We start from the raw sequence: 24,840 nt of genomic DNA on the forward strand, positions 1-24,840 counted from the left end.
AAGGTAGCAAGTCCAGTTCATTCCAAGGTCAAGAGTCAAGGCAACAAGGAGTCAAGATACACAGAGCCAGTGCCGGCAGAAATCACACCAAAGGATCATGCAATAAACTCTGGCACCGAGTTAGCATCTCACAGGTGGTTAAGTAGGAGATTCCCTCCTCAGTGCCAGCTGAGGCTTGTTTGCCAATTGTCTCTCAGCAATCCTCCTGGACTTGCGTCTGCCAGCACTTTCAGCCTTGCATTGCCTAAAGGAGGGAACCTCCAGGCCTGGTTCCTCCCCAGAGTCACCACTAGGCTGCTGTACCACCAGAGGAATCCCATCAGCACAAGGACCTGGCTGAACCTCCTCCTCTAGGGCTAGGAGATCAGGGCTGGGCTCTGGCAGAGCAGGATTGGCACCTGGTGTAGCCTCAATTACCCCTTGCTCTGGAGTAGACCCATCCTCCTCCTCATCCTCCGAGTCCTGCTCTTGGCTGGCCATGACATCTTCTACCATATACATTTCACTATCAGCGGCGGGTTACACACCGCCATTTAGTACGTATTCTTCCGCACCCCCCTAACCCTAGTACGTATAGAATACGTACAAGATGGCGGCGCCCTGTTCATACGGGCGCCGCCATCTTTACGTATCAGACGTCGTGCGGCATCTATGACGTCGCGAGTCCGCCCCAGGCACCTCGCGACGTCATAGAGGCGCTGCAAAAAGAAGCTCCAAAATGGAGCTTCTTTTTTGCTCCGCGCGGGAGCCGCGCGGTGTGGCTGCTGCGGCTCCCTCATGGAGCAAATGGCGCCGGTGGGAGACCGCCGCAAAGCGGCGGTCTGTAACCCGCCTAAAAGTCAAAGCACACTGCAGAAATTATCCAGTTTCAGACTGTTTTAACTGCCCTGGCTCATTCCTAGGGAATTCTGAGAACTGTAGTTAGTGGTGGCACCAGAGCTCTGATAGAGAAGGCTAAATGTCTCACAAAACTACAGTTCACAGAATTCCTTAGCATTGAGCCAGGGCAGTTAAAGTGGCATGAAATTGGATTGTTTCTAAAATGTGTTTTGGCCCTAAGAGTGTATATAACATAATGTACAAAATCTAAATAAATATTTGATGATCAATAAAAATGCAACTGTGCAATCGCTATTAACAAACTATAGTGGGCCCTCAGTATCTGCGGCGGTTTGGTTCCAGGACCCCCTGCAGATTAAAAAAAAGTGGATACTCAAGTCAGCATTTATCGAGAGCAGCCAGGCTGAGAAGCATTCTCATGGAGTTAAAGTAGGCTTGGGCAGGAAGCTCCAGGCACCAGGGAGGCATTCCCCCTGCCTCTGCTGTGATTTGGCTCAGAAGAGGCAGCTGACATGTTCCCAAGGAGGAGGAAGAATGTAGGCACAGTGCTTGGGGGGGGGGGGGGGAGCTTTTCTGCCCCTCCCTCCTCACTGATTGAAATCCATCCTGAGAAGGAGTTAACTAAAGCAATCAGAAGCAGTAAGTGCCAGAATCTCAGAGGTTGGGTTTCCCCATTCTGCTTTTCATTTCCCCACTCTCCTACCTCATGTCTCATAGAATCATAGAGTTGGACCACAAGGACCATCCAGTCCAACCCCCTGCCGTGCAGGAGCTCTTGATCAAAGCATCCCTGACAGATGACCATCCAGCCTCTATCTAAAGACCTCCAAGGCAGGAGACTCCATCACACTCAGAGGGAGTGTGTTCCACTGTCGAATAGCCCTTACTATCACCTTTAAAGCCCTATATGGTTTGGGCCCAGGTTACTTAAGGAAACGCATCTCCCTATACAATCCGCCCCGCACTCTTAGAAAAAGTGGGAAGAATCTTCTGGAGGTACAGTGCGCCCGCGCCATATGCGGGCGCACCATACGCGGCCTTGAGCATACGCGCTCAAGCCGCGGGGTGCGCGCAGGGCGGAAGGGGCAGCGCGTCCCATTCAATTGAATGGGCGCACGCGCCCATTGCGCCCTGCGCGTGCCTGCGCCACCGCGCACGAGCCCCATTGTTTCCAATGGGGCTCAAGCATAGGCGGAATTCGCCTTACGAGGAGGGATCCGGAACAGATCCCCCGCGTAAGGTGAGGACGGACTGTACCAGCATCCAAACATGTCTCAACTTGCCAAAAAGCATTCAGCATAGCTGCCCCTAGACTCTGGATCGGACTCCCAGAGGAGACTCGCCTTATTACATCCTTGGAAATTTTCAAGGAGGTAAAGACAGAGCTCTTTTGTCGCGCATATCCTCCTGACTACCTATGAAGACTATTGGTATGGAACGAGAGAACCTGACCCTGTGATTGATTGATGTTTCATGCTTTTAGCTGTGGTTTTAATTATGTGGTAACTAATGTTGTAATTGTTTTTAACTCTGCTGTGATCCCACCTCGATCCATCGGGAGAGGTGGGAAGATATAAATAAAAACTATTATTATTACTGTCAAGTGTTTCCTCCTAATGTTGAGGTGGAATCTCTTTTCCTGTAGCTTGCATCCATTGTCTTATTGAAATCAGTTAAGCTTAAGGAAAAAGTTCCCATTGGTACCTTGGAAAACTGAAACATTTCAACTTCTACCTATTAAACAAAATTTTTGTTTTCAGTTTATTAGAGATAACTATTAATCTATTACAGCTGTAATTCAAAATCTCTATCTGCAATGTGATGTTCAGAAAAGAGATACAGTCACTGTAAATCTACTTGTAAAGCCTGGTTTTTACACATGAAATTATTGGGTTTGGCACTAGGAAACTTATTTCTTCCTGCAAACACATCAAAAGAACCAAAGTTTCATGGTGAGAGAGAGAGAGAGAGAGAGAGAGAGAGAGAGAGAGAGAGAGATACAGTCGGCCCTTCTTATACACAGATTTTTTATACACGGATTTAAGCATACACAGTTTGAAAATGTTCCAAAAAAGTATAAATTTACCTTGATTTTCCATTTTTTATAAGGGACACCATTTTGCAATGTCATTATATTCAATGGGACTTGAGCATACACGGATTTTGTTATACACGGGAGATCTTGGAACCAAACCCCAGCGTATAACAAGGGTCCACTGTAGATAGATAGATAGATAGATAGATAGATAGATAGATAGATAGATGGAAATATTCAAATGAATTGTTCTGCATTTGTATCAGCACTGCCTCAAACTGAGTTAGCAGCTGTGCTGTTCTCTTTACATTTACAAAGCAACCTTAACTAGTTGAACATTACTTTCCTTGTCCTGCATCTGATAAAGAAAGATGTCAGGGTTATTTTAGACAGACAAGGATCTCCAGCATATATTCCACAAGAGCAACAACTTTAAATGATATTTAAAACTACTGCAACTATTGTACTCTGAAGCTTGCAGATCTGTTTGTTGTTGTTGTTAACTGCCCGTAAGTCCATCTCGACCTTGTGTCCTATATTGGGGTAATTGTGCTTTGAACAAAGCAAAGGGAAATATTTTGAGTGACATGCAACATATTATGACATGTAATCTATATGACTACCACAGACAGCTGAGTCATGAGCACATGGGCATGAGGTGAAGTTGCAGCAAGCTTTCATCATGCTATGTGACGCAGAGTGATGTATTCTTGAAGAACTTTTTTTAAATCTTTGTTGTGATTATTACTTGCATAGATTCACCTAACGGAAAAAATACACCTTCATATAAGCACTCCAACATAAAGGAAATCAGAAACTGCGGAGATTTGTTTTATCAAAGCATGACTTGTCAACTTAAGATGTGAAATTAATAGATAAGTCTTTTTCAACATTGTGCCAGTTTCACACATGTTCACCCCTAATTCTTCTGACCCAACTATATATTGTGTGTTTATTTAAAAAGAAATCTCCACAGAAACTTACATGTAAATACACTGCATTTTAAATATGTATTTTAAAAATGAATTATTTCTAAAAGTGTATTTTAAAATGTATTTTGGCACATTTTTTGATATCCTGTGCATCCTTACATTAGAGCTTAATTCTGAGTAGGGCTGCAGTATTCAGATATAGGCAGGTTATAGACCGCCCATTTGGGGCGGTCTGCACCCGCCCCTTTCCCCAGTGTATTGGGGCCTCAGCGTGCAGAGCGGCAGCCGCTGAGGCCCCGATCCGCCGCTTTTCAGGCTGCGGGGAAGCAGCAAAACGCCGCTTCCCCGCAGCCTGAAAAGGGGTGTCCCTGGGGCTTCAAGCCCCAAGGACACCCCACAGCGGCGGGGAGAAGGAGAAAGGGGCCGCTTGGCCCCTTTCTCTATTGCTTCTTTGGGCGCAGCCGTCTGAAGGCTGCGCCCAGCGAAGCAAAGCTCCGCCGCAAACCAGGAAGGAGCTCCGAAACGGAGCTCCTTCCTGGCCTGCAGAAAGGGCGCCCTAGCGTGGACCGACGACGTCACGTCCGCGCCGCCCCATGTAGAGGCGGCGCGGTCATGACGTCGTCATGGCGGCCCCCTTGTTGAAGGGGAGCTGCCATTTTGTATGGACTCAGTCCGTACTAGGGTTAGGGGGTTGCGGAAGCACCGCACCTTCCTAACCCTAGTACGGACTGAGTCCGTACTTTAATGGCGGTTTGTAACCCGCCATAAATTACTTTAATACCTTAATTGACTAACAAGGTATCCCCAGTTAAGTAGGAACAGATCTTTTAAAAACTGCTTGCTAATTTTGCTACAAGTGCTTACTAAAACAAGCAGAAATAATCTTAGAAGTGGTATGCACTTTTTTCCCTTGCTCAGCCTCCAACAGCAAATTAGTTGGAGACTTACCACAAACTGATGAGTGAGTCAGACAATTGTTTTATTTCCTCAACAAATATTAAGAGGTCCTTGAAACATGGTCTTAAGAACAAAGGGTCTTAATAATAACTGCATTTTTAAAAGGTCAGTCTTTCCCCCTACTAGTTGCTTCCTTACCTCAGATTTTTATAATAATCACTGTTAGTAGGCTGTTCCATTTCTGAAATAATATTCTGAAATAATATTTCAGAAAGGTGGAAGCCTTTGTACCAAACAGACAACTTCATTATTTCTACAAATTACCGTATGGTATAAGACAGGAGAGTATTGCAGACATAGTAATTAACATTAATATTTGATCGCCAGAAGGGGAAAAAAAGATGAGGAAATTTTGTGGCTCACATTTCTGTCAGTTGGTTGTACATGTTGTTCTGCTGTGATTGTTTTTGCTGAATTGAGGTCTTGTGCCAGAACATCTGTGCACGAGAGAAACATATCAGCAGGCTTGGGGAACCCCAAAAGCTTGCAGAAGTACAGAAGGCCTCAGGGAGGGAAACCAAGGACGGTTGAGGATGTTCAGCAAGAACCGAGCATATACAGTGGCCCTGGTAGAACTAAATGGCCCTTGGAGACCCTTAAAATTCTATACACTGAGTACTATGAGTTGTTGGTGAGGGGAAAAGCCAACTACAAGCGCAGTCTGGGGACAAACCAACCCAGATGCAGCCAAACAATATTGTAGCAGTGAAAAAACATAAAACAACAAACACAAAGCACCAGCTGTCAGTATTGGCCATGACTTGTCACACTTCACACACAAAATAAGACTCACAGACGTAGTGGTTCATCCAGGTTCTGGAGGCTTTATCTTCAGTAACAATGTGTGCAAAACAGCATATATACACACACTGACTTCTCTCCATCAACATCCAACCAACTATTATAAACTGTTATTCCAACTGCAACTCCAACTATAACTCCACACTAACTCACATAAGACCAAGTCTCTTGGCCCTCTTATATAGGAGCCCTCCAAGCCCATGCGCCAGAGCCAGATCATCTACTCAGCACAGTTGAGAAACAGCTGAGGAGCTGGGAGAGGGGAAGGACGCCAGTGAGAGCGGCGCCCTCATAAGCTGGCCCTCCAGACTTCTCCCAGAGCCCTCCAAGCCTAAGCGCCAGCGCCAGACCATCTACTCAGTGCAGCTTAATTTGCACTGTTATTTATAGTTAAATTGAAGAGATGGCTGAATAGCAGTGGGTGGGAACCGAGAGGAATATCTGCCCCTCCCACCCACAGTTTAATCATCTCCAGAACATTGATTGACATCTAGCAGCTTAATCTGAAGGAAGACCGCTAAACAACTATTGTGCATTGATTATTAGTTGGGACATGGTTCGATCGAGAACCAAGAATTTGTTTGGGAACCAACTATTAAGTTTAACCTTCCACATATTAACAGCATTGCTGTTACAGTCTTTAATAGGGGAAGGGGAAGAAAGGGAGGAAGTTGTAACTATGGATGGATGGAACCATGAGAGGTTAGATTCAGTTGTGACATGCCAACTGAAACAGTGTAGGGCAATGGGAGATATAGTGTTAACAGGGTGAAGATGAGATATAAGGGAAGACGGGATCAATGCTAAAAATCTATCTCGTCTTCCATTCACCCTGTTATCCCAAAAGAGCCAAGGGTCAACCCAACCATACCACATACCCTCACATTGCTCCTTATCCCCCTTATCTAGCCTGAAGAAGAATAGCCCTCCCTCCAGTCCATCTGCCTTGGTCCAGGCCTCAGAGGGACAGAAGAATGCTGGACCTGATCCTCTCCCCCCCCCCTCACCATTCACTTCTCCTTTTGTGTCGTGTCTTTTTAGATTGTAAGCCTGAAGGACAGGAAACTGTCTATTATCCCCTCTGTTGTAAGCTGCCTGGATTCCCAGAGATTGGGCAGCATATAAATAAATCCTATTATTATTATTATTATTATTATTATTATTATTATTATTATTATTATCCGGTCCCCATCTCCTTAAGAAAGGCTGATTTTTCAAGGCACTTACTGTTTCCTGTGTTTGAGATTCATTGAGTCTGTCACATAAGTCTTCTAACCTCCGTTTTGTTTCTGCATCAGTGCTTATATTAGAAAGGAGAAGAAAATAGAATTTTTAAAAAACCATTTCATAAGGGACTGTGTGCTGCTACATTAAGCAAATGATTTTAGCATTAACATGAAATTATAGTCGTCCCGATTCGCAGTCTTGCTGTTTCGTTCTTTGGTTTTTCACGGACAGCAAGCCAGGAGAATGTAATCGAGAGCGCCCCCCCCCACCCAAACTGTAATCAATGGAGCACCAATATTGGCGATTTTCCCAATTCGCAGTGAGGGTCCGGAATGGATCCCCTGCATATCAGAAGGGATGACTGTATAATGACTATTTATTAAACATTATTTCAGATCAAAGGTTTTCTAACTTTTATAGCTAATAGGAACTCTCAAAATGGCATATTTCCAATGAAGCAACATTTTCTAGACAGGAAAAAAAAAGGGACATAACTCGCTCAGTTTTGCCAGCCACATTTTTATACTCCTTCACACCAATCGTTTTTTAAGCAGCCAACAAAACTAAGCAAACCTTATTTTTTAAACAGTGCTCTGTGGGCATGTTGATTTCTGGGAAGTGTCTACAGGTCAAGAAATATGCCTGCGATTGCCAAACTAGACACTTATTTAAACAAGGACTTAAGGACAAAGCACCAGAGTATGAGCTGCCCATTTCCTTTGCCCAATTTTGTGGTAAACAACTCACTCTGATTGGTTCCTCTCGGAATGTGACTTCTAAAATGGCCACATCAAGAACACCAGCTAATAGTACATCCCTATGATCTAATATGGTCTAATCATAAAATGAAGCATCTTCAAAGATAAGGCTGTGAAGCCTATCAGCACCCCCCCCCCAAAAAAAAAAAAACACCAAGTTTCAGCCAGGACTGGTGAATTGCTAATCTCAAAAGTCTCCAGGGACAGTGACTTCATTCTAGAGCAAGGCATAAGGCCTTTGCTTAATGAAGGGGGAGAGATTTTCTACTGGGTCTCATATTAAGGAAAAGGTTGAATACAAATAAAATCAAATAAACTTTTAGTTATTTCCAGTTTTTAACAAATTCAGGAGAGGGAAACACCTTAAATGTGGCAAAGTCCACAGAGGATCCCTGGGAGACAAACTGGCTCCAGGAACCTCAGAAATTTTCCACTCCTAACACAACAGTTGTTTCCATAAACGGCAGGGAACCGTCTAACTAAAAGATTGTATGTACAGCGCTGTGTAAATTTACAGCGCTTTATAAATAAAAGTTAATAATAATAATAATAATATAGGACATTCTTTTCAAGAGGTGCTGTCAAATATAGGAACTCATGGTGAAATCAGTTCCTAAACTGTAACTGTAAACTGACAGGATACACATACTTTTTCCTGCATGAGGAAAACATTCTGTGCAATGTAGATTTACAACAGGATTTGAAGATCAATTAATTATTGCTCAATAAGGATAGCTTATGGCACCATGCACTGACTTGGTGAGAATCAATGAAACATATACTGTCTGAAGAACAGCAACGCTTAGAGAGGAGTGTCAGTTTTCTACGTAATTGTTCCATCCGGGCAGCATCCGCACTGCAGAAATAATCCAGTTTTAAACCACTTTAACTGCCATGGCTCAATGCTATGGAATATGCTATGATGGGTCTACTACAGACCCCCATGTCAGACTGAGGAACTGGATGATGCCTTTCTAGAACAAATGATCACACACCTGAAAAGGACAGATGTAGTAGTGATGGGTGACTTCAACTATCCTGACATTTGCTAAAAGTGAAATTCGGCCACAATTTTAAGGTATAGGAAATTCCTCACTTGCCTCGAAGACAATTTCATTGTCCAAAAGGTGGAAGTAGCAACAAGAGGATCAGCTATTTTAGATCTGATCCTAACCAACAGGCATGACCTAGTTAATGGGCTGCAAGTGGTGGGATCCTTAGGTGGGAGTGATCATGTTCTCCTGGAGTTTATTATACTGGGGAAAGGAGAAGCCAGGCATAGTCAGACACACATTCTAGACTTTAGAAGAACTGATTTCAGTAAACTTAGGAAATATTGAGGGTGATCCCATGGTCAGGAATAATAAAACAGAAGAGTTCAGGGTGGGTGGGGGGTTTTGCAACAAGGAGATACTGAAGGCACACATTCAAACTGTTCTAATGAGGTAGAAAAATGAAGTGTCTCAAGAAATCAGGATAGATGACTAAAGAACTTTCCACAGAACTAAATTTTAAACAGGAGATGTGTAAGAAATGGAACAGGGGGGATATCACCGAAGAGGAATTCAAACAAATAGCTAGCACAAGTAGGGGTAAAGTCAGAAAAGCTAAAGCATAGAATAAGCTCAGGCTTGCTAGAGAGGTTAAGAACAATAAAAAGGGCTTTTTGGGTATGTCTGTAGCAAAATGTCTGTAGCCTGGTACCAACTTCGGTTGATACGCCAACTGCATCCCTACCTGGACAAAAAGGACCTTAAAGCAGTGGTAATTGCACTGGTAATCTCTCGTTTAGATTTCTGTAATGCACTCTACATGGGGCTACCTTTGTATCAAGTTCAGAAACTTCAATTGGTACAAAATGCGGCAGCCAAATTGGTCACTGGTACACCTAGGACTGACCATATAACACCAGTCTTAAGATCTCTTCACTGGCTTCCGATTAGTTTCCAGGCGCAGTACAAAGTGTTGGTTATTACCTTTAAAGCCCTACATGGCTTGGGCCCAAGTTACTTGAAGGAATGCCTCTCCCTACACAATCCGCCCCACACTCTCAGAACTACTGAGAAGAATCTATTGGATTCTCCAAAGATTAAGATCTGCTTCCCACAGGGCATTCACTGTGATGGCTTCCAAACTGTGGAATGGCTTGCCGGAGGAGATCCGTCTCATTACCACCTTAGATGCCTTTAAGAAGGCAATTAAGACAGATCTCTTCCGGCGAGCCTATCCCTAGACCTGCTATAACAGCGTAAGATGATACTCCACTTGGAACATCGATGAGGAATTGGATATGATATTGCACGTGTACAGGTTTTTTACTGTGTTTTTAAGTTTTTTGTTTGTTTGTTTTGTTTTTTGTCTTTTGCATGAGAATGTATTTTAACTACTTGTAATTTTATATTTGTGTTGTTCTCCCACCTTAATCCACAGGGAGAGGCGGGATATATATAAATAAATTATTATTATTATTATTATTATTACTATTATGAAAAGGAAGGAAGAAATGGTAGGGCCACTGCATGGAGAAGATGGCAAAGTAACCTTAATAGAAGGGCCAAAACTAACAAAATAAATTCCAACAGGGGAAAATGTAAGGCACTGCACTTAGGGCGAAAAAATGAAATGCATAGATATAGAATGGGGGACACCTAGCTTAACAAAACTACATGTGAAAGAGATCTAGGAGTCCTAAGTTGAACATGTGTCAACAGAGTGATGCGGCAGCTAAAAAGCCAATGCAATTATAGGCTGCATCACTCAATGTATACAGTCTAGATCAAGGGAAGTAATACTACCACACTATTCTGCTTTGGTCAGGCCTCACCTGGAATACTGTGTCCAGTTCTGGTCACCACAATTCAAAAAGGATGTGAACAAGCTGGAGTGTGTCCAGAAGAGGGAGAGCAAATGGTGAAGGGTCTGGAAACCATGCCCTATAAAAAAAGACTTAGAGAGCTGGGGATGTTTAGCCTGGAGGAGAGAAAGTTAAGAGGTGATACGATAGCCCTGTTTAAATATTTGAAGGTATGTCATATTGAGGATGGAGTAAGCTTGTTTTCTGCTGCTCCAGAAAACAGGACCTGGAAAAATGAATGGAAGCTACAGGAAAAGAGATTCCGCCTAAACATTAGGAGGATGTTCCTGACAGTAAGAGCTGTTGAACAGTGGGACACACTCCTTTAGAGTGTGATGGAGTCTCCTTTCGAAATCTTTAAACAGAGGCTGGATTGCCATCTGTTGGGGATGCTTTGATTGTGAGTTCCTGTATGGCAGAATGGGGTTAGAATGGATGGCACTTGTGGTCTCTTCCAACTCTATGATTCTATGAATTCTGAGAACTGTAGTTTGTTGTGGCACCAGAACTGTTTGACAGACAAGGCTAAATATCTCATGAAATGACAATTCCCAGAACTCCATAGCATTGCATCATAACAGCTAAAGTTGTGTCAAACCGGATTATTTCTGCAGTGCAGATACAGCCATGTCATATCAACCAAAACCATGATTTCTGTTCATACCGATTTCTTCTTGAGAGCTCTCTGCTGAGATCATCTTCTAAACGAACTTGTTCACTGCTGAGGTCTCTAAGTGACTGGTGTAAAGAGTGCAACTGTAATACAACCACGTACAGATTAAAAGTGTGCATTTTAAATATATTTGCTTGATTCAGTGTCAAGGTACACAACTAGGTAGGTTCAAGAAATGTATATTCTGCATTTTTATAAAACAAGGAATTCGTATTTACAATGTTTTAAAAGCATCTGTTTTTACATAAAAACCGATAAGATTTTTCAGATATTGCTGGACTACTCCAAAAGATTTCATAATTAGCTTGTTTCTATAAAGTGGCATTTGGAGACTGAACCTCATGTATCTTCACAATAGATCTAGAACAATTTAGAATTGGCCCAATACATTACAGTCTGGGCCAATTCTAGATGGATCTTTTTAGCCTAAATTTCAAAATACATGTAAATATATTTTTCAGTATTTTTTGTTCAACTTTACTCTCACTCTTTCAATTCATCAGGCTGCCTTCTTTATTTTGACCTACATATGAGCTTTTTACAACTTCTCCTCCTTTTCCAGTCATGCCATCTGAGATCCAGACTACTCAGTGTATCACCATCATAAAGCCCCTTAAGACTTCATCTTACATTTGCAGTCTGCTTTTCTAGCTTTTTCCTTTCCTTTCAACAAAGAACATGAGGAGAGCCACGCTGAAACATCTCAAGGTCTGTCTAATCCAACATTCTCTTCACAGAGTGTCCAATCCATTCCTACGGGAAGCCCACTAGCAGAACATGACTGCAACTGCATCCTCCATCTAATGGTATAAGTGGCATGATGCTTCTGTCACTGGCTGTATCTGCTACATTAATTCCATATAATTATTAGACTAACAAATCTATCCTCTCCTCTCTCACTTTCTTTTGAATATGAGTATACAAAGGAGTCTTGTATCACCATTGAGACTAGCAAAAGCAATGGCATGTACGTATCTACCATATACCACTTATCAGTGAACTCAGCATTCTCTAAGCAGTTTACAGTCTGTAAGCTAATTGCTCCCAACAAGCTGGATATTCATTTTACCAAGCTACGAAAAGATGAAAGCTTGAGTCAACCTTGGAGTACTGGCATTTAACCACTGCACCACCAGGGCTCCATAAATGTGTGGAAGAAGTTGTAGCATCAGCATGACAGACTACGTTCTCAGATGCATGGTGTAAACTGATGCCCAGTAAGGATCTTTATAACTAGACTGTATGAATAGCCACAGAATTGCCCATCTATCCTTCCAAGTCTCTAGGATCAAATAAGATCAAATAATAGGATAGGATCCCATATCTAGGATCAAACATTGACCAGAATGGAGACTGCAGTCAAAAAATAAAAAGAAGACTAGGAATGGAAAGGGCAGCTATGAAAGAATTGGAAAAGATACTAAAGAGCAAAGATGTATAACTGAGTACTAAAGCCAGAATCATCCAGGCCATTGTCTTCCCAATTACCATGTATGGATGTGAGAGCTGGATAGTGAACGAAGCAGACAGAAAGAAAATCAACTCATTTGAAATGTGGTGCTGGAGAAGAGTACTTAGGATACCATAGACAGCCAAGAAGACAAACAAATGAGTTCTTGGACAGGTCAGACCAGGGGCCTCCTTGGAAGCAAAGATGATGAAGTAAACACTAACGTACTTTGGCCACATAACGAGAAGACATGGATCACTAGAAAAACAGTAATTCTAGGAAAGGTAGAGGGTGGAAGAAAGAGAGGGAGATCCCAAACCAGATGGATAGACTCAATCAGAGGTCTTATGGGCAAGGGTCTGCAGGATTTGGGCAAGGCAGGAATTCTTGGAGGTGTCTCATCCACGGGGTCACCGTAAGTCAGTACCGAGTCGAGAGCAACTAACAACAACAACCTTCCAAGTATGTCACTGATTTTAGAAGAGATTTCCTGTGTCTTCATGTAGATACTGAAGAAGTAATATCAGCTAAGAAGGCTGAGGGGTGTCCTGCACCTTAAAGCTGATTTGCTGAATCATTCCAAAGTTCCTGAAAAGTCTGGTCAGTTCATTGTTCATTCATTTTACTGTAAAATTAACTGATTAAAAACAGTACGTAGAGAGATCTTGTAGCACCTTTTAGACTAACTGAAAAAGAAATTGGCAGCATGAGCTTTTGTAGACTTCAGTCTGCTTCCTCAGATGCATTTACTTCTCTCTGCTTGTTTATTACAGGCTGATCATGACAACCCTGAAGGGAGTTAAAAGTAAGTGAGTAAGCTGGCTTTTGTGCACTTAAGGCATAAGAGTTCCTAAAAGCATGAATGGTGGCAGCCTCTTTCGGAAGCATACACACAAAGGGTGTCTGCAAGCCTATTGGTTCTGCAAGGTTGAAAATACAAATACATTTGCTACATTGGGTGTTTATTCTTTAATAAACCCTAGCTATTTTAATTTTAACACACTTAGATAATATTTTATTTAATGTATAACTTGAATATACATTGAATATATATACACACACATGCACAAAACAAGGTTTTCTTTCATTGGACCACAATGCTGTACACAGATGCATAACGGCAGGAACATGATGGAACTTATTTTCAAGTAATAATGCATAAGACTGTCCATGAGCAATGGAATAACTCCGTAGCACAATAATGTGGCACTCCTGAAGTTCTCAGCAGCCTAGCTAGCACAGTCAATAGTGAGGAATACTGACAGCTACAAACCGACTACATCTGGAGGGCAATACGAGTCCTATCCCTGGAATAACTGGTTTTAAGGCTTTTAAGAGCTTCTGCCTTGTAGCATTTCATCATTCTCAGCATGCTGCATAGCCACATATTAAGTAATAAATTTGGACCAAATTATGACAAGCAACTAAAATATAGCATGCCTAAAATATATATGTGCTTTTTTGCTGTATTAAAGGGTACACAGAATATAAGTATAGTATTTACTGCTTAATCTTTGAAAGGAATTTGTCACTCTTTTTCAAGTGCTGATATAATTCTACTTCAGGACCTAGATAGTAACCAATTTACAGCACCACTTTCGGACAAAATTTAAAACATCAACAGCAGTAAAGTTGTTTACTTTGGAATGCAAAAAAAATGCAAGTTTGGCATTAATGATGTGGCCACTGTCAACTCAGAGTAAGGGTAAATTTGTGATGCTATGAGACAATTCAGCTCAGTTATTTTTCCACAACACTGCATACATAATGAGTGATTTGAAGTATCTGTCCTGAGGAGATATACAAGAGGCCTTAAATATACCCATGCACTTTATCAATTGAAATAGAAACTCTATCAAGTGATAATATAATGAAGATGGTAAATGGAGTTGGAGCTAACATTTGGTAAAGAATTATACCTACCTGGTTCCCGTTATCTCCCCGGTCAACAAATCGGACAGCAGATCTAGACCGGTAGCGTCTAGCACCTACCGTTTCACCATAATCCTTGAGGGGAGAGGTAGGTTGAAAGTGACGACCTTCTTCACAAGGTAAGAGACAGAAAGACAAACCATTATGACTTGCTTGTAAAATTCACATAAATACAAGTTTAAAATTGTTAGCTCACCTACACCTGTATGACATTGCCTAGGTCCTAAGTTCATCTGCAAAGGCCCACCAGTAAGATTTTACAGGTTGGTGAGGTACTGGATATAGAACATTTTTTGCAGTAGCTCTATTGTGACTGGGCTCCCTCTCCAAGAAGCATGCCTGGCTCTTTCATTAATTACTTTTAAACCATCTCAGACAACCTCATAAGGCAGGAATGGGAACATATGGTCCTTCAGGTGTTGAACTGCAACACCTACCATCCCTAGTCAATACAGCCAAGAGTGAGGGATTATGAGAGCTGCAGACAAAAACATCTAAAGGATCACAAGCCCTTCACCCCTACTGTAAGAGAAGTTTCCACAATTCAAGACTGGCAAACCATTCCTTTTTTTCAATATGGCTACTGATTTCATAGTAGTTTAGCACCTCACCAGTTCAATATGTCTGGATATGATATCATATATGAATATTTAAATTTTTCATACTATAGCCCATGGGTACAACAGGAAAAATTTATTGTAACCCAAGTTCTACAAAAAGTAACAGAATGGACCACTGCTAGACTGCAAAATTCTGGTATTGCCCCAGGAATATTTCTATCACTACCAGAAGCCATGATTTCAATGACTTAAACAATTATCTACCCCTTAAAATGGCTGAAAGTCATTTAGCCACTGTGGTCATCACTTAGTTACAAACTCCAACAGCAGTCTTAGCCACTATTTCTCCATCAACCTCGGGCTCCCCTCCTTTAAAATCTACAACACCCAAATACTTTACAGGGCTGTTGTGGGGATTATTGAGAAAAGCATTGATTGGCACCTTGAGTCCCAATTTTGGAGAAATTCTGGATTGTAAACAACTTGACTGATTGCCTGTATATCCTCCCACTGATACAAAAGGTAATTCTCAAGGTATTTATCAAATTATTAACTCTTCAAAGAAACTGCAACATAAAAAATGGTCTTAACAGTTTTATGCAAGAACCACATAACAGGAAACTATAGTAATCTAACATAGAAGCTTATTGCACGGCTCCTCCTTCTGCTAATGATAGTTGATTTTCTCCTATGCCACTGAGTGGTGACAAAGGGGATGGGCTCATATTTAAGAAGTCAAAAACAATCTTGACCTTACTATACAGAGAGGAAGCTTGATTCTGCCTTCTGTTAATGATAGCTAACATTATCCTATGGCTCGTGACAGTGGTGGCAAATAGGATGGGCTTATATTTAAAAAGGCAAAAACAACCTTGTCTTTATTATTCATAAAGGAAGCAAATTACAGCCTTTCTAGATACTGAGATCCTTTCATTCACTCAGTAATTATGCATACATGGCACTATTCAACCTCCTAGTTTACTCAAATGCTACACAGACAGAGTGAAGTATTTTGATATGATATACTAACAGAACAATCTTATGTGCGTCTACTCAAAAGTAAGTTCCACTGAATTCAGTGAGGCATTCTGTCAGATAAGTGCAGTTTGACACCTCTTAAAACATACCTGGGGCTCCACTATCCAGATCACTTGCATATAAGCTTGAAAGAGAAGCACTTCTTTCTCCTGAATTTCTCAGTAAGCGTTGGCTCCTTAATTGGCCTATGGATTGTTCCAGTGTTTCTTTAAGCTGCATTAAAAGGGCAGCACATTAGAAAGACGAAATTAAGAGATTATGTATGACAAAAATGCACTATACACAATCAACAGGATGGCAATCTGATATCAAATTAACAGGATGGGGGAGGATATAGAAAGGAAAAAAACACCTGTCAGGCAGATCCAACGTTTTCTAATGTCTATATTTCTGTGTATCCCAAGGCATACCTTGGTTTAAATAAGCATTATATTTTTAAATGCGTTCTTCTTTCCTTCATGAGAGTAAATTGTATGCTGTGCATTACAGTCAGGATGTACTTTATTATCTATGTGATCCCCAAGACCCATCAAGTGGAGTCAAGAGCAAAACAGACATTTAGAAACAGATGGAGAATTGAATTAGAATCACAGAATGGCCTGCCTTTTTTAAATCATCACCAGAACTGGCAACATATATCTCTTACACAAAAATCCATTCCTACTGTTGTTCATTTTGATAACATAATATAGAGTGGGAAAGGAGCCCTGCTGTTATCACCATTGTTCAGATATTCTTTGAGACCTCAATCTATCTTCTGCCCAATTCAAATTTACTGTACTTGTCAACAAACTACTAGGCTAACCTTTATATTTTTACTGTTTAATTTTTTTGAAGTCTACCAACAGCCTAACTTGCACCCCTTTCCTCCTAACCTTGCTGAAATTTACAAAAACTGAAGACGAGGAAGAAGGCCTGGAAAAAGATACAAGCAGCAGTGAGTTTAAATGTACTAGAAAGACTAGCCCATGAGCACACCCAAAAACAGAATTTGTGCATGTGATCAGGAAACTGAATCAGCATGGTTAATTCTCACAGCAGTCATAGGACTGTGACAAGCATCAATAATCCAAAAGGCTAACACTACCAGTATAGGAATCTTGAGCCTGCTCTAGCTAGTTCTGTGCCACATTAAAAGCAAATACGCATGCTAGATTATGTCTGTTTCCTCCCACCCCAACACCTTCCAGTTTGATTTTATTAATTTGCAAACCTCATCAAAGAGTTGCCTTTAGGAGTTAATTGTTTCTCACTGCTTTATTGCAGGGAGAATCAGCCATCTGGAAGCATCCTCTATTTCCTTACAGATGAGTCATAACTGACAAGCATACGTTTTAAAAATAGTTGGTTACAATTAGAGCTATTTTATAGCTATTATTCAGAAATCAAGTTAACAACATAAAACAGTTTCTGTAACAGCAGTCTCTCCTCCCATCGAAAGATTTGATAATTAGCAGTTATATTGAGTTATCCAATATTCTGACACCTTAATATTATATTAGAAAGTGAAAGGTTACTTCTTCTGCAAGTTCTGATATAGGCATTAGAACCAGATTTAATATAACAAGATAAGTGATAGCTTGATATGGATAAACTTATTTTTTAAAATTTGTAGCCCACTGCAACCATTAATATGTATGTTTCAATCAAAAATACATAAACACACATAAACACACAAACATCAGGGTTAGGCAAATGGGGCCTACCAGATGTTTTTGAATTACAACATTCATGAGCCATAGCAGTTATGTTATATTCAGGAGGTAATGTGTTTCATTTATTTGGTATAATAAAGTAAGGATCTGTCCAGAGAGGGTGAGAGAATGGACTGTTGGGAGTGGCTGGTGATTGGTGAAATGTTTGAGGAGATTTGAATAAGACTGTGGCATGGAGAATAAGTAGTTTGTTAAGTTTAGTTAGTGGGTAGGGTTAGAGTTGGAGTAGTTAGGAGAATTAGAGAGGGTGCGAGTCATCTAAATGAGAGTGAGACAGAGATGTGTAAATAATTTGTTGCATTATGTTCAAATTCTATTAATAAAGTACAGTAGACCCTTGTTATATGCTGGGGTTTGGTTCCAAGATCCTCTGTGTATAACAAAATCTGTGGATGCTCAAGTGGCATTAAATATAATGACATAGCAAAATGGTGTCCCTTATAAAAAATGGAAAATTGAGGTTTGATATTTGAAATTTATACTTTTTTGGAACATTTTCAAACCGTGGATGCTTGAATCTGTGTATAAAAAATCTGTGTATAAGAAGGGCTGACTGTATTATTTTTGTATCATATGCCTTGGGGCCTCCAGGAACACTATATGTAAGAAAGCCTGGGTTTAGAAAAAGTATTTGTAGTGGCAACAGCTAACAAAGAGGGGTGGTGTCAAGTGGGGATAGTATGATAAATAATATCTCACATGGGAATTAGATCTAGGCGGTCCCCACAGTTGACAGCCACAGCAGTGGGATAGAAGAAGGTCCTAACATTGGTGACAGAGGTGAGGATAAAAGCAAGCCCCCATTCTTGGAGGCAGGGGTGTGATCAGTAAAAATATTCACATTTGGTGGTAGTGCAGATATAACCAGAACCTCATACTAGCCAACATAGCCAAAGGTGAGGTATCATGGGAACTAAAGTCTAACATCTCAAGGACAATAGCTGCCCATCTCAATATCTGGTTATAAAAATCAATTTCACACATTTAAGATCCAACTCAAACCTGCACGAAAAGTACACACCACGATCCTTCCTAAACATTAGCACACTTAAATTTGTTGTTGTTGCGTGCCTTCAGGTCATTTCCTGACTTATAAGGTGACCTTATAACAGGGTTTTCTTGGCAAGGTTTTTTTTTGGGGGGGTGCCTTTCCCATCCTCTGAGGATGAGAGAATGAGAAGCAATTACAAGCTTGGCCTCCGGGTTGCAAATCAAGATTGATGAGGAGATAGTCCAGAATCACCTAGTTAATCTAAGTGAGTTCAGATCTGCAGAGTCAAATGAACTGCATCCCAGAGTAGTGAAGGAACTTGCTGACATACCTGTAGAACCACTATCCATCATATTTTTAGAAATTGTTGGAGAATGGGTGAGGTATTAGAAGACTGGAAATGAGCAAATGTTGTTCCTCTCTTCAAAAAAGCCAAAAAAGTAAATCCAGGAGACTGCATGTCAGTCTACCTGACCTCAATACCACTAAGAGAAGGGTGCAGGCTTGTTCTCTGCTGCCTAGGTAGAACTAGGCCTAATGGTTTCATGTTACAGGAGGGTAGATTTTGACTGAACATTAGAAAGAATATCTTAATAGTAAGAGAGTGGTTCAGCAACAGAACCAATGGCCTAACAAGGTGGTACAGTCACCTTCTCTGGATGTCTTCAAAAAGAGGCTGGGCAGCTGTCTTGCTAGGAATGCTCTAACAGGAGATCTTCATTAAGCAGGGGGCTACATTCAATAGCTCATGAGACCCCTTTCAACTTTATGATTCTGTCAGTCAGTTATTCCAGGGAGGTGAGTCAGCCTAATCCTCTCATATGCCAGAGAACCACACACTTGGAAGACTCAGGCTGTGAAACACTGAAATACTGAGCTCAAAGCATTAATCCATTCCTTGTTGAATGGGAATGGACTCTGGGAAACTGCTATTGTCACTTCCTGACTCTTCAATCAAGTTTCTCTGCTCTACTTTATTCTTCTTCACTCATCTCATTGCTCTACACCAGCCTTTCTCGGGCTTTTTACCCTACACTCTCTAACCCTGGAAATAATTTTCAGGTCTCAGGGAACCCCTGCATAAAAATAGTTATATCTACACCTCAAAAAAAATATCCCCCCCCCCCAAACATGACCTCTCATAGAACCTAGGCTTGCAAGAAGCCCTGGTTAAGAAACCCTGTTCTACACTCCAAGTACCTTTCAGTTCCAGTAAACAATGACCAATAACACTATAAAATTATGACTCTTTGAATCCATTTTAACTGCCATGGCTTCATCCTGAAGAATCCTGGGAATCTTGAACAAGTGCTAGATAGCTACAACTGGCTGGTTCAGCATTTGGATGAACAAAAACTATTTTATAGAAAAGTAATTTCTTTAGAAGCAGATGGACAGAAGGAAGGAAAAAACAACCAAATGAAACAAGAAGGTTGGTAACGAATCTTATAGGTAAAGAATTATAAACAAATGAATTATTGAATCTGATGTTCTCACCCTGGCACTGCTAAATAGTGAAGATGAAATAAAGGCTGTGCATTTCCACCATAGTTTGGACAGGTTGTGTTTTTGAACTACACTACCAGAATCCTCGAGCCATCATCACAGCAGAGGAGGCTCTGAGAACTGTAATCCAAAAATACCATTTCAAAGTTGTGCATCATGAAGCACAGTATTACGTACTGTCTGTCAGCATTAATCTCGAATAGAAATTAATAAGAAGAAAAGAAAAGGCTACTATAACACTTGGTAGGTCCCAGCCTTCCTCAGCTATCTACTACCCTCTAGACCAGTGCTACCCATCGTGATGGTTCTTGGACCACTGGCAGTCCCCAAGCAAATGGCTTCTGGTACTTGGCAAGTTTCCAGAAAAGAAACAAATGAAGCCAATGGGAACAAATTTAGTGCTGGTGCCTGGAAAACAGTAATTGCCAACTGCCCACATTGGATAGCTTGAGCAGCACTGATCTAAATTAAGATAAGTTAACTGAACTGCCAGGCCTCAGCAGAGAGTAGGAAGGAAAACACATCTATCACATTTTTATGAGCAGCAAGTAGTATATTTTAAGTTTTACCAAGGGCTGCTTACATTTGCAATTGCTTCTGCTTGTTCATTGTTGTATTCTCGATACTGGCCTAACATCTGGTCCACATGTCTCAGGTTCCGATTGGTATCCTTAAAAGAAATGTTAAAAGAAAATATAATTGAACCAAAATTCCAACTACAAACATCACAGTTTTAAAATCTCTGATGCTTCTAATATTTCCTTACTGCCAAGTAAAGGAACTCAATTTTGAGATGCTTATATGTAATATACTTGCAGTAGCTCATTTGGGGACTAATGTGGATAAATAAATCTTTCCACTGTGGCCATAAAAGCTCTGTCCTAAGTATTAATAGCCAATTTAAACCCCAACAGTTTATGTGAAGTTAAGATCTGTAGCCCCAAAGAGTATCAATTTGCATTTGTATGTAATTTTTCACTTGTCTGCCCTCCAATTTCATTCATTCATCCAGTCTGGAGAAATACTTTGAACCTCTTAATCTGTTTGGGGTTTTACTGATTTAATCGATCTATAACTGAATGTGCTTGCTTGTATTATTAATAAGGCTTTGATAAAAATCTTCACCATAACCATTGGGGGGGGGGGGAACAAATTATAATTACTACTAGATTGACTCCTACTATCAAAGAATTTCTGGAAAACAGTCCCCTCCCCCCAATATAAGTACTATTCGATTAACTCTTAACTTGCAACTTTGCCACCAAATTGCCTACATTTATTTTATTTTAATTTATTTCAATTGGCTGACGTTCTAAGTGTGTTGTGAACCAACTGGGGACACAGTTTTACTGGAAAGGTAATGTCAAGAGTTTTAGCGGGCATATGTAAAAAAATGTATTCCCCCCTCCAAAAAAAGACCTTTAATAGATACCTTAAACCCTTACCCTTTCCCTCAACATTTAACTAATAATTGTGGGAGCCATACAACCCAAACTACACATTTGCAGGTACCGGTAATTATAGTTTAGGACAGTAATTCCCAAAGTAGGTGGTACACCCTCTCTAGGGGCAGTGGAAAGATCCAAGGGGGCAATGAGGGGAAAAGGAGATGGCAAGGGGCCTTTCAGTCAAAATACTGTTGTACCAGAAAAACAAGAGGAACCAGCAGCCTTTAAGACGATGCTGGGGGTTGCATGAAACTTCTTTTCAGGGTCCCTTAAAACCACTACACAGCCATGCTGATAGCTTTGAGTGGCGCTGACTCCTGTTCTTCACCTCTCCAAATGAGCTCACTTCCTTAGCTACATCTTTTGCTTATAGTGGCCGTTGGGAAATTCTCACAAGGCTTGGGTGCTGGGCACACTTCTGTGGCTTGGAGTGGTGCCATTTTGGGACAGACTAACAGACTGGAGTGAAGTGTTAAGACCACTGGCAGCCAGGAAAAAGTGGTGGCAAAAAGAGCTTTCAGATTTGGTACACTGCTTAAGCTTTGTGAGCTTTGCCAGGACTGGCAGGTTGGAGTTGCACCACTGCTCCTGCTTTCTTTCCTTGGACAGGCTAAGAGAAGAGGTAGCAAAAGAACAATGTTTTGATGAACACTTGAAGCTGTGTGGGGAAGGCACATCTTTGGAGAAGGAGAAGGAAGAGTATTTGGGGTCAATTATTGGAAAGAGCCCTTTGCCTTGGACTGGCTCCAAAATCTAAAATCTTTCCTATTTCTATGCCAGTCTCCAATCCAGAGCATCTGGCTTCCATTAAACCCCCTAGAGACACACCTGCTGTGCCCCTATCCACCCCAACGTCCTTTCTCACTAGGAAGAAGCTTTTCCCTTTGCACCTCGTCACCTTGGGAGCTGCAACTGAGCAGCTGGCTAAGCAGTGACTTAGAGGTCTCTTGCCCACACTGATATTTGCCACAAGGCAGTGGCATCAGTAGGACTGGTATCACCTAGTGCAATAACTCATGCTGTCACCCTCCCATTAACCCTATCACCTGGAGTCTCTTGTGTCAATGGTAAACAGACTCCCTCACATTCACTCTCTCCATGCTTCTTCTGCCTGCTTCTCCCTCTCACATACCTAGAGGATGGAGGAACCCAGAAAATCCTGCCCTGTCTCCTCCTCATCTCCCAGAAGGTGTTTGAAACTCAGTGGTCAGAGAAAGGAGAGGCTTCATTTGCCCCTACTTTCTGGCCATACATTCTCTTCATCTGAGCTCCTTGTGTCTTCCAAAAGGCAGACGTTTAGGGAGCAACAGTGGCATTGCTAGGGTGTAGGCTGTAGTGTCATCTAACTTATTGTGTCACCCAGTGCAGCCCACAGCCTGCATGCTCTCTAGTGATAGCTCTGTCGCAAGGATGGCATAGGCAAGAGGCTTCTCAATTACTGCTCATCCAGCTACTTGGTTGCTACTCCCATGGGGACTGGGTGCTAAAGGGAGCAATGACCGAGATTGGCTTTTTTGAATGTGCAGTAGAATAGTAGACCTAATATCAAGAAATATGTTTGGGGGGGTGGGGGCTGTCCTAGGATTGTTATCCAAGAGGAAAGGGGGTGATGGCAACAAAAAAAATTGGGGACCACTGTTTTAGGACTACAAACCAAATGGATAGCATTCCATCAGCACTAGCTGGGATTCAAACAGTCAACAGAAATAACTGCAGTAACCTTCTTTGGTTTGATCCCAAAATATATACTCCACCAACAAGACTGCTGCAAGACAAGTCAACCATTTCACAGAGAAGAACTAGAGTCCTTTTTTTATCTGCACAAGAGACATACAACATGTTATGCAAGGTGAACTGCTATTCACAACCTGTAAAGTGCTTGCTAAAGCATGGATCTTCTCTGTGACATCTTCAACACCATGATTTCGGGTTCTAGTTGCTCTCACAGGACCCCGTCTCCCAATTCTATGGCGTACGTGGTCAGAGTCACTGGAGGATTCTGCCATTTGTATCTTTAAAAACAACAAATACAGTATAATTTATAAAACATAAAATGTTACAACATAACACTTCTACTTTCACACCAAGAAACAAAAACTAAGTCTAAGCATACTTTGGCTTGTTTCAGAATAACTCCTGTGATTTCATAGAATCATAGAGTACAAAATTACACCGAAGACCATCTAGCAAATAGAGTCCGCACTGCAAGTCTGTAAAAGATTTAACCTAGTGTAGTAGGGTGGCCGAGGAGAGATCAGGGTGTTGTGGGGTGGAAAGGGGGCAAACCAGGAAGAAGAAGCTGGAAGGAGAGAGATTGGAGGCAGGAGAAAGATGGAAGGACCCAGAGCAGGGGAAACTGGAAGCGGAAGAAAAAGGAGGGACTAGTGAGTCTGGATATAAGAGATGAGGGCAAGGCGTGGTCAAAGAGATGGAGAGAGAGACTGAAGGAGAGGGGGCATACATGAGGGGGTCGGGAAGAGGGAGAGAATGGTGGTTGTTCTTCCTTGGAGAAAAAAGTGGACTGCTGCCCTGCAGCGGGGAAGACGAAGACCCTGAACTGGCAACCATGAACATGTAAAGGTGTGAGACCCAAAAGTGGAGAGAGAGTTAGGCAAGACACCACATCTAGCAGGTACTGCACTCCGGCCGAGAGGTGTTGGATTCCACGCCCCTCTGGAAAATTAAGAAGGAATCTGGTGGGATATACGGGGTCACTGGTGGAAGCATGGGCCATGACCACTTATTGCTGAAAAGGCTGACTTGGAACCAGCATAGAAGTTCCTCCCTGCCTCCCTGGACCTTCAAGCTAAGGCTCAGAGAAGGTGAGAAGATTATGAAACCCTCTCTCTCTCTTGTCACAGCCTGGGTGAAGTAACACAAGCTGTTAGTTCAGTCTTAAAGTTAGTTGCAGTAAGGATGTTGAACAAAGAGGCTTTATTGAACATGCAGCTAAGAGTTGCATGAGTTTGTTGGGACAGCATGGAACTGGGATGGCGAGCCAAACCTCTCACACCAGAGGGCATGGGAGTGCCTTCACCTGGGATACAGAAAAAAAATAATTTCTTTATGAGCCAATCACAATTTGCAAACTGGAAGATTTCTTCCCACTAAATATATAAAAGA

At 41.6% G+C, this 24,840-nt stretch overlaps 1 protein-coding gene across 5 annotated transcripts in view; it reads right to left on the reverse strand.

Moving 5' to 3' along the window:
- The window catches only part of CEP128 (centrosomal protein 128), a 282,591-nt gene that overhangs the window by 242,567 nt on the left and 15,184 nt on the right, over positions 1-24,840 (reverse strand). For 4 of the 5 annotated variants that reach the window (XM_089522329.1, XM_089522331.1, XM_089522333.1 and 1 more), the window contains 6 exons: positions 23,586-23,729; positions 20,853-20,939; positions 16,147-16,270; positions 14,451-14,569; positions 11,069-11,160; positions 6,793-6,865 (listed from right to left, as the gene is read on the reverse strand). In XM_089522329.1, coding sequence (XP_089378455.1) covers positions 6,793-6,865; positions 11,069-11,160; positions 14,451-14,569; positions 16,147-16,270; positions 20,853-20,939; positions 23,586-23,729 — 639 coding nt within the window. The remainder of the gene's footprint in view (positions 1-6,792; positions 6,866-11,068; positions 11,161-14,450; positions 14,570-16,146; positions 16,271-20,852; positions 20,940-23,585; positions 23,730-24,840) is intronic. The other variant, XM_089522332.1, reaches the window with a different exon arrangement.

Source organism: Sceloporus occidentalis, unplaced genomic scaffold (assembly GCF_023333645.1).
Source record: "Sceloporus occidentalis isolate IW3139 unplaced genomic scaffold, rSceOcc1.0.p SCAF_4, whole genome shotgun sequence".
In the NCBI taxonomy this organism is placed as follows: Eukaryota; Metazoa; Chordata; class Lepidosauria; order Squamata; family Phrynosomatidae; genus Sceloporus; species Sceloporus occidentalis.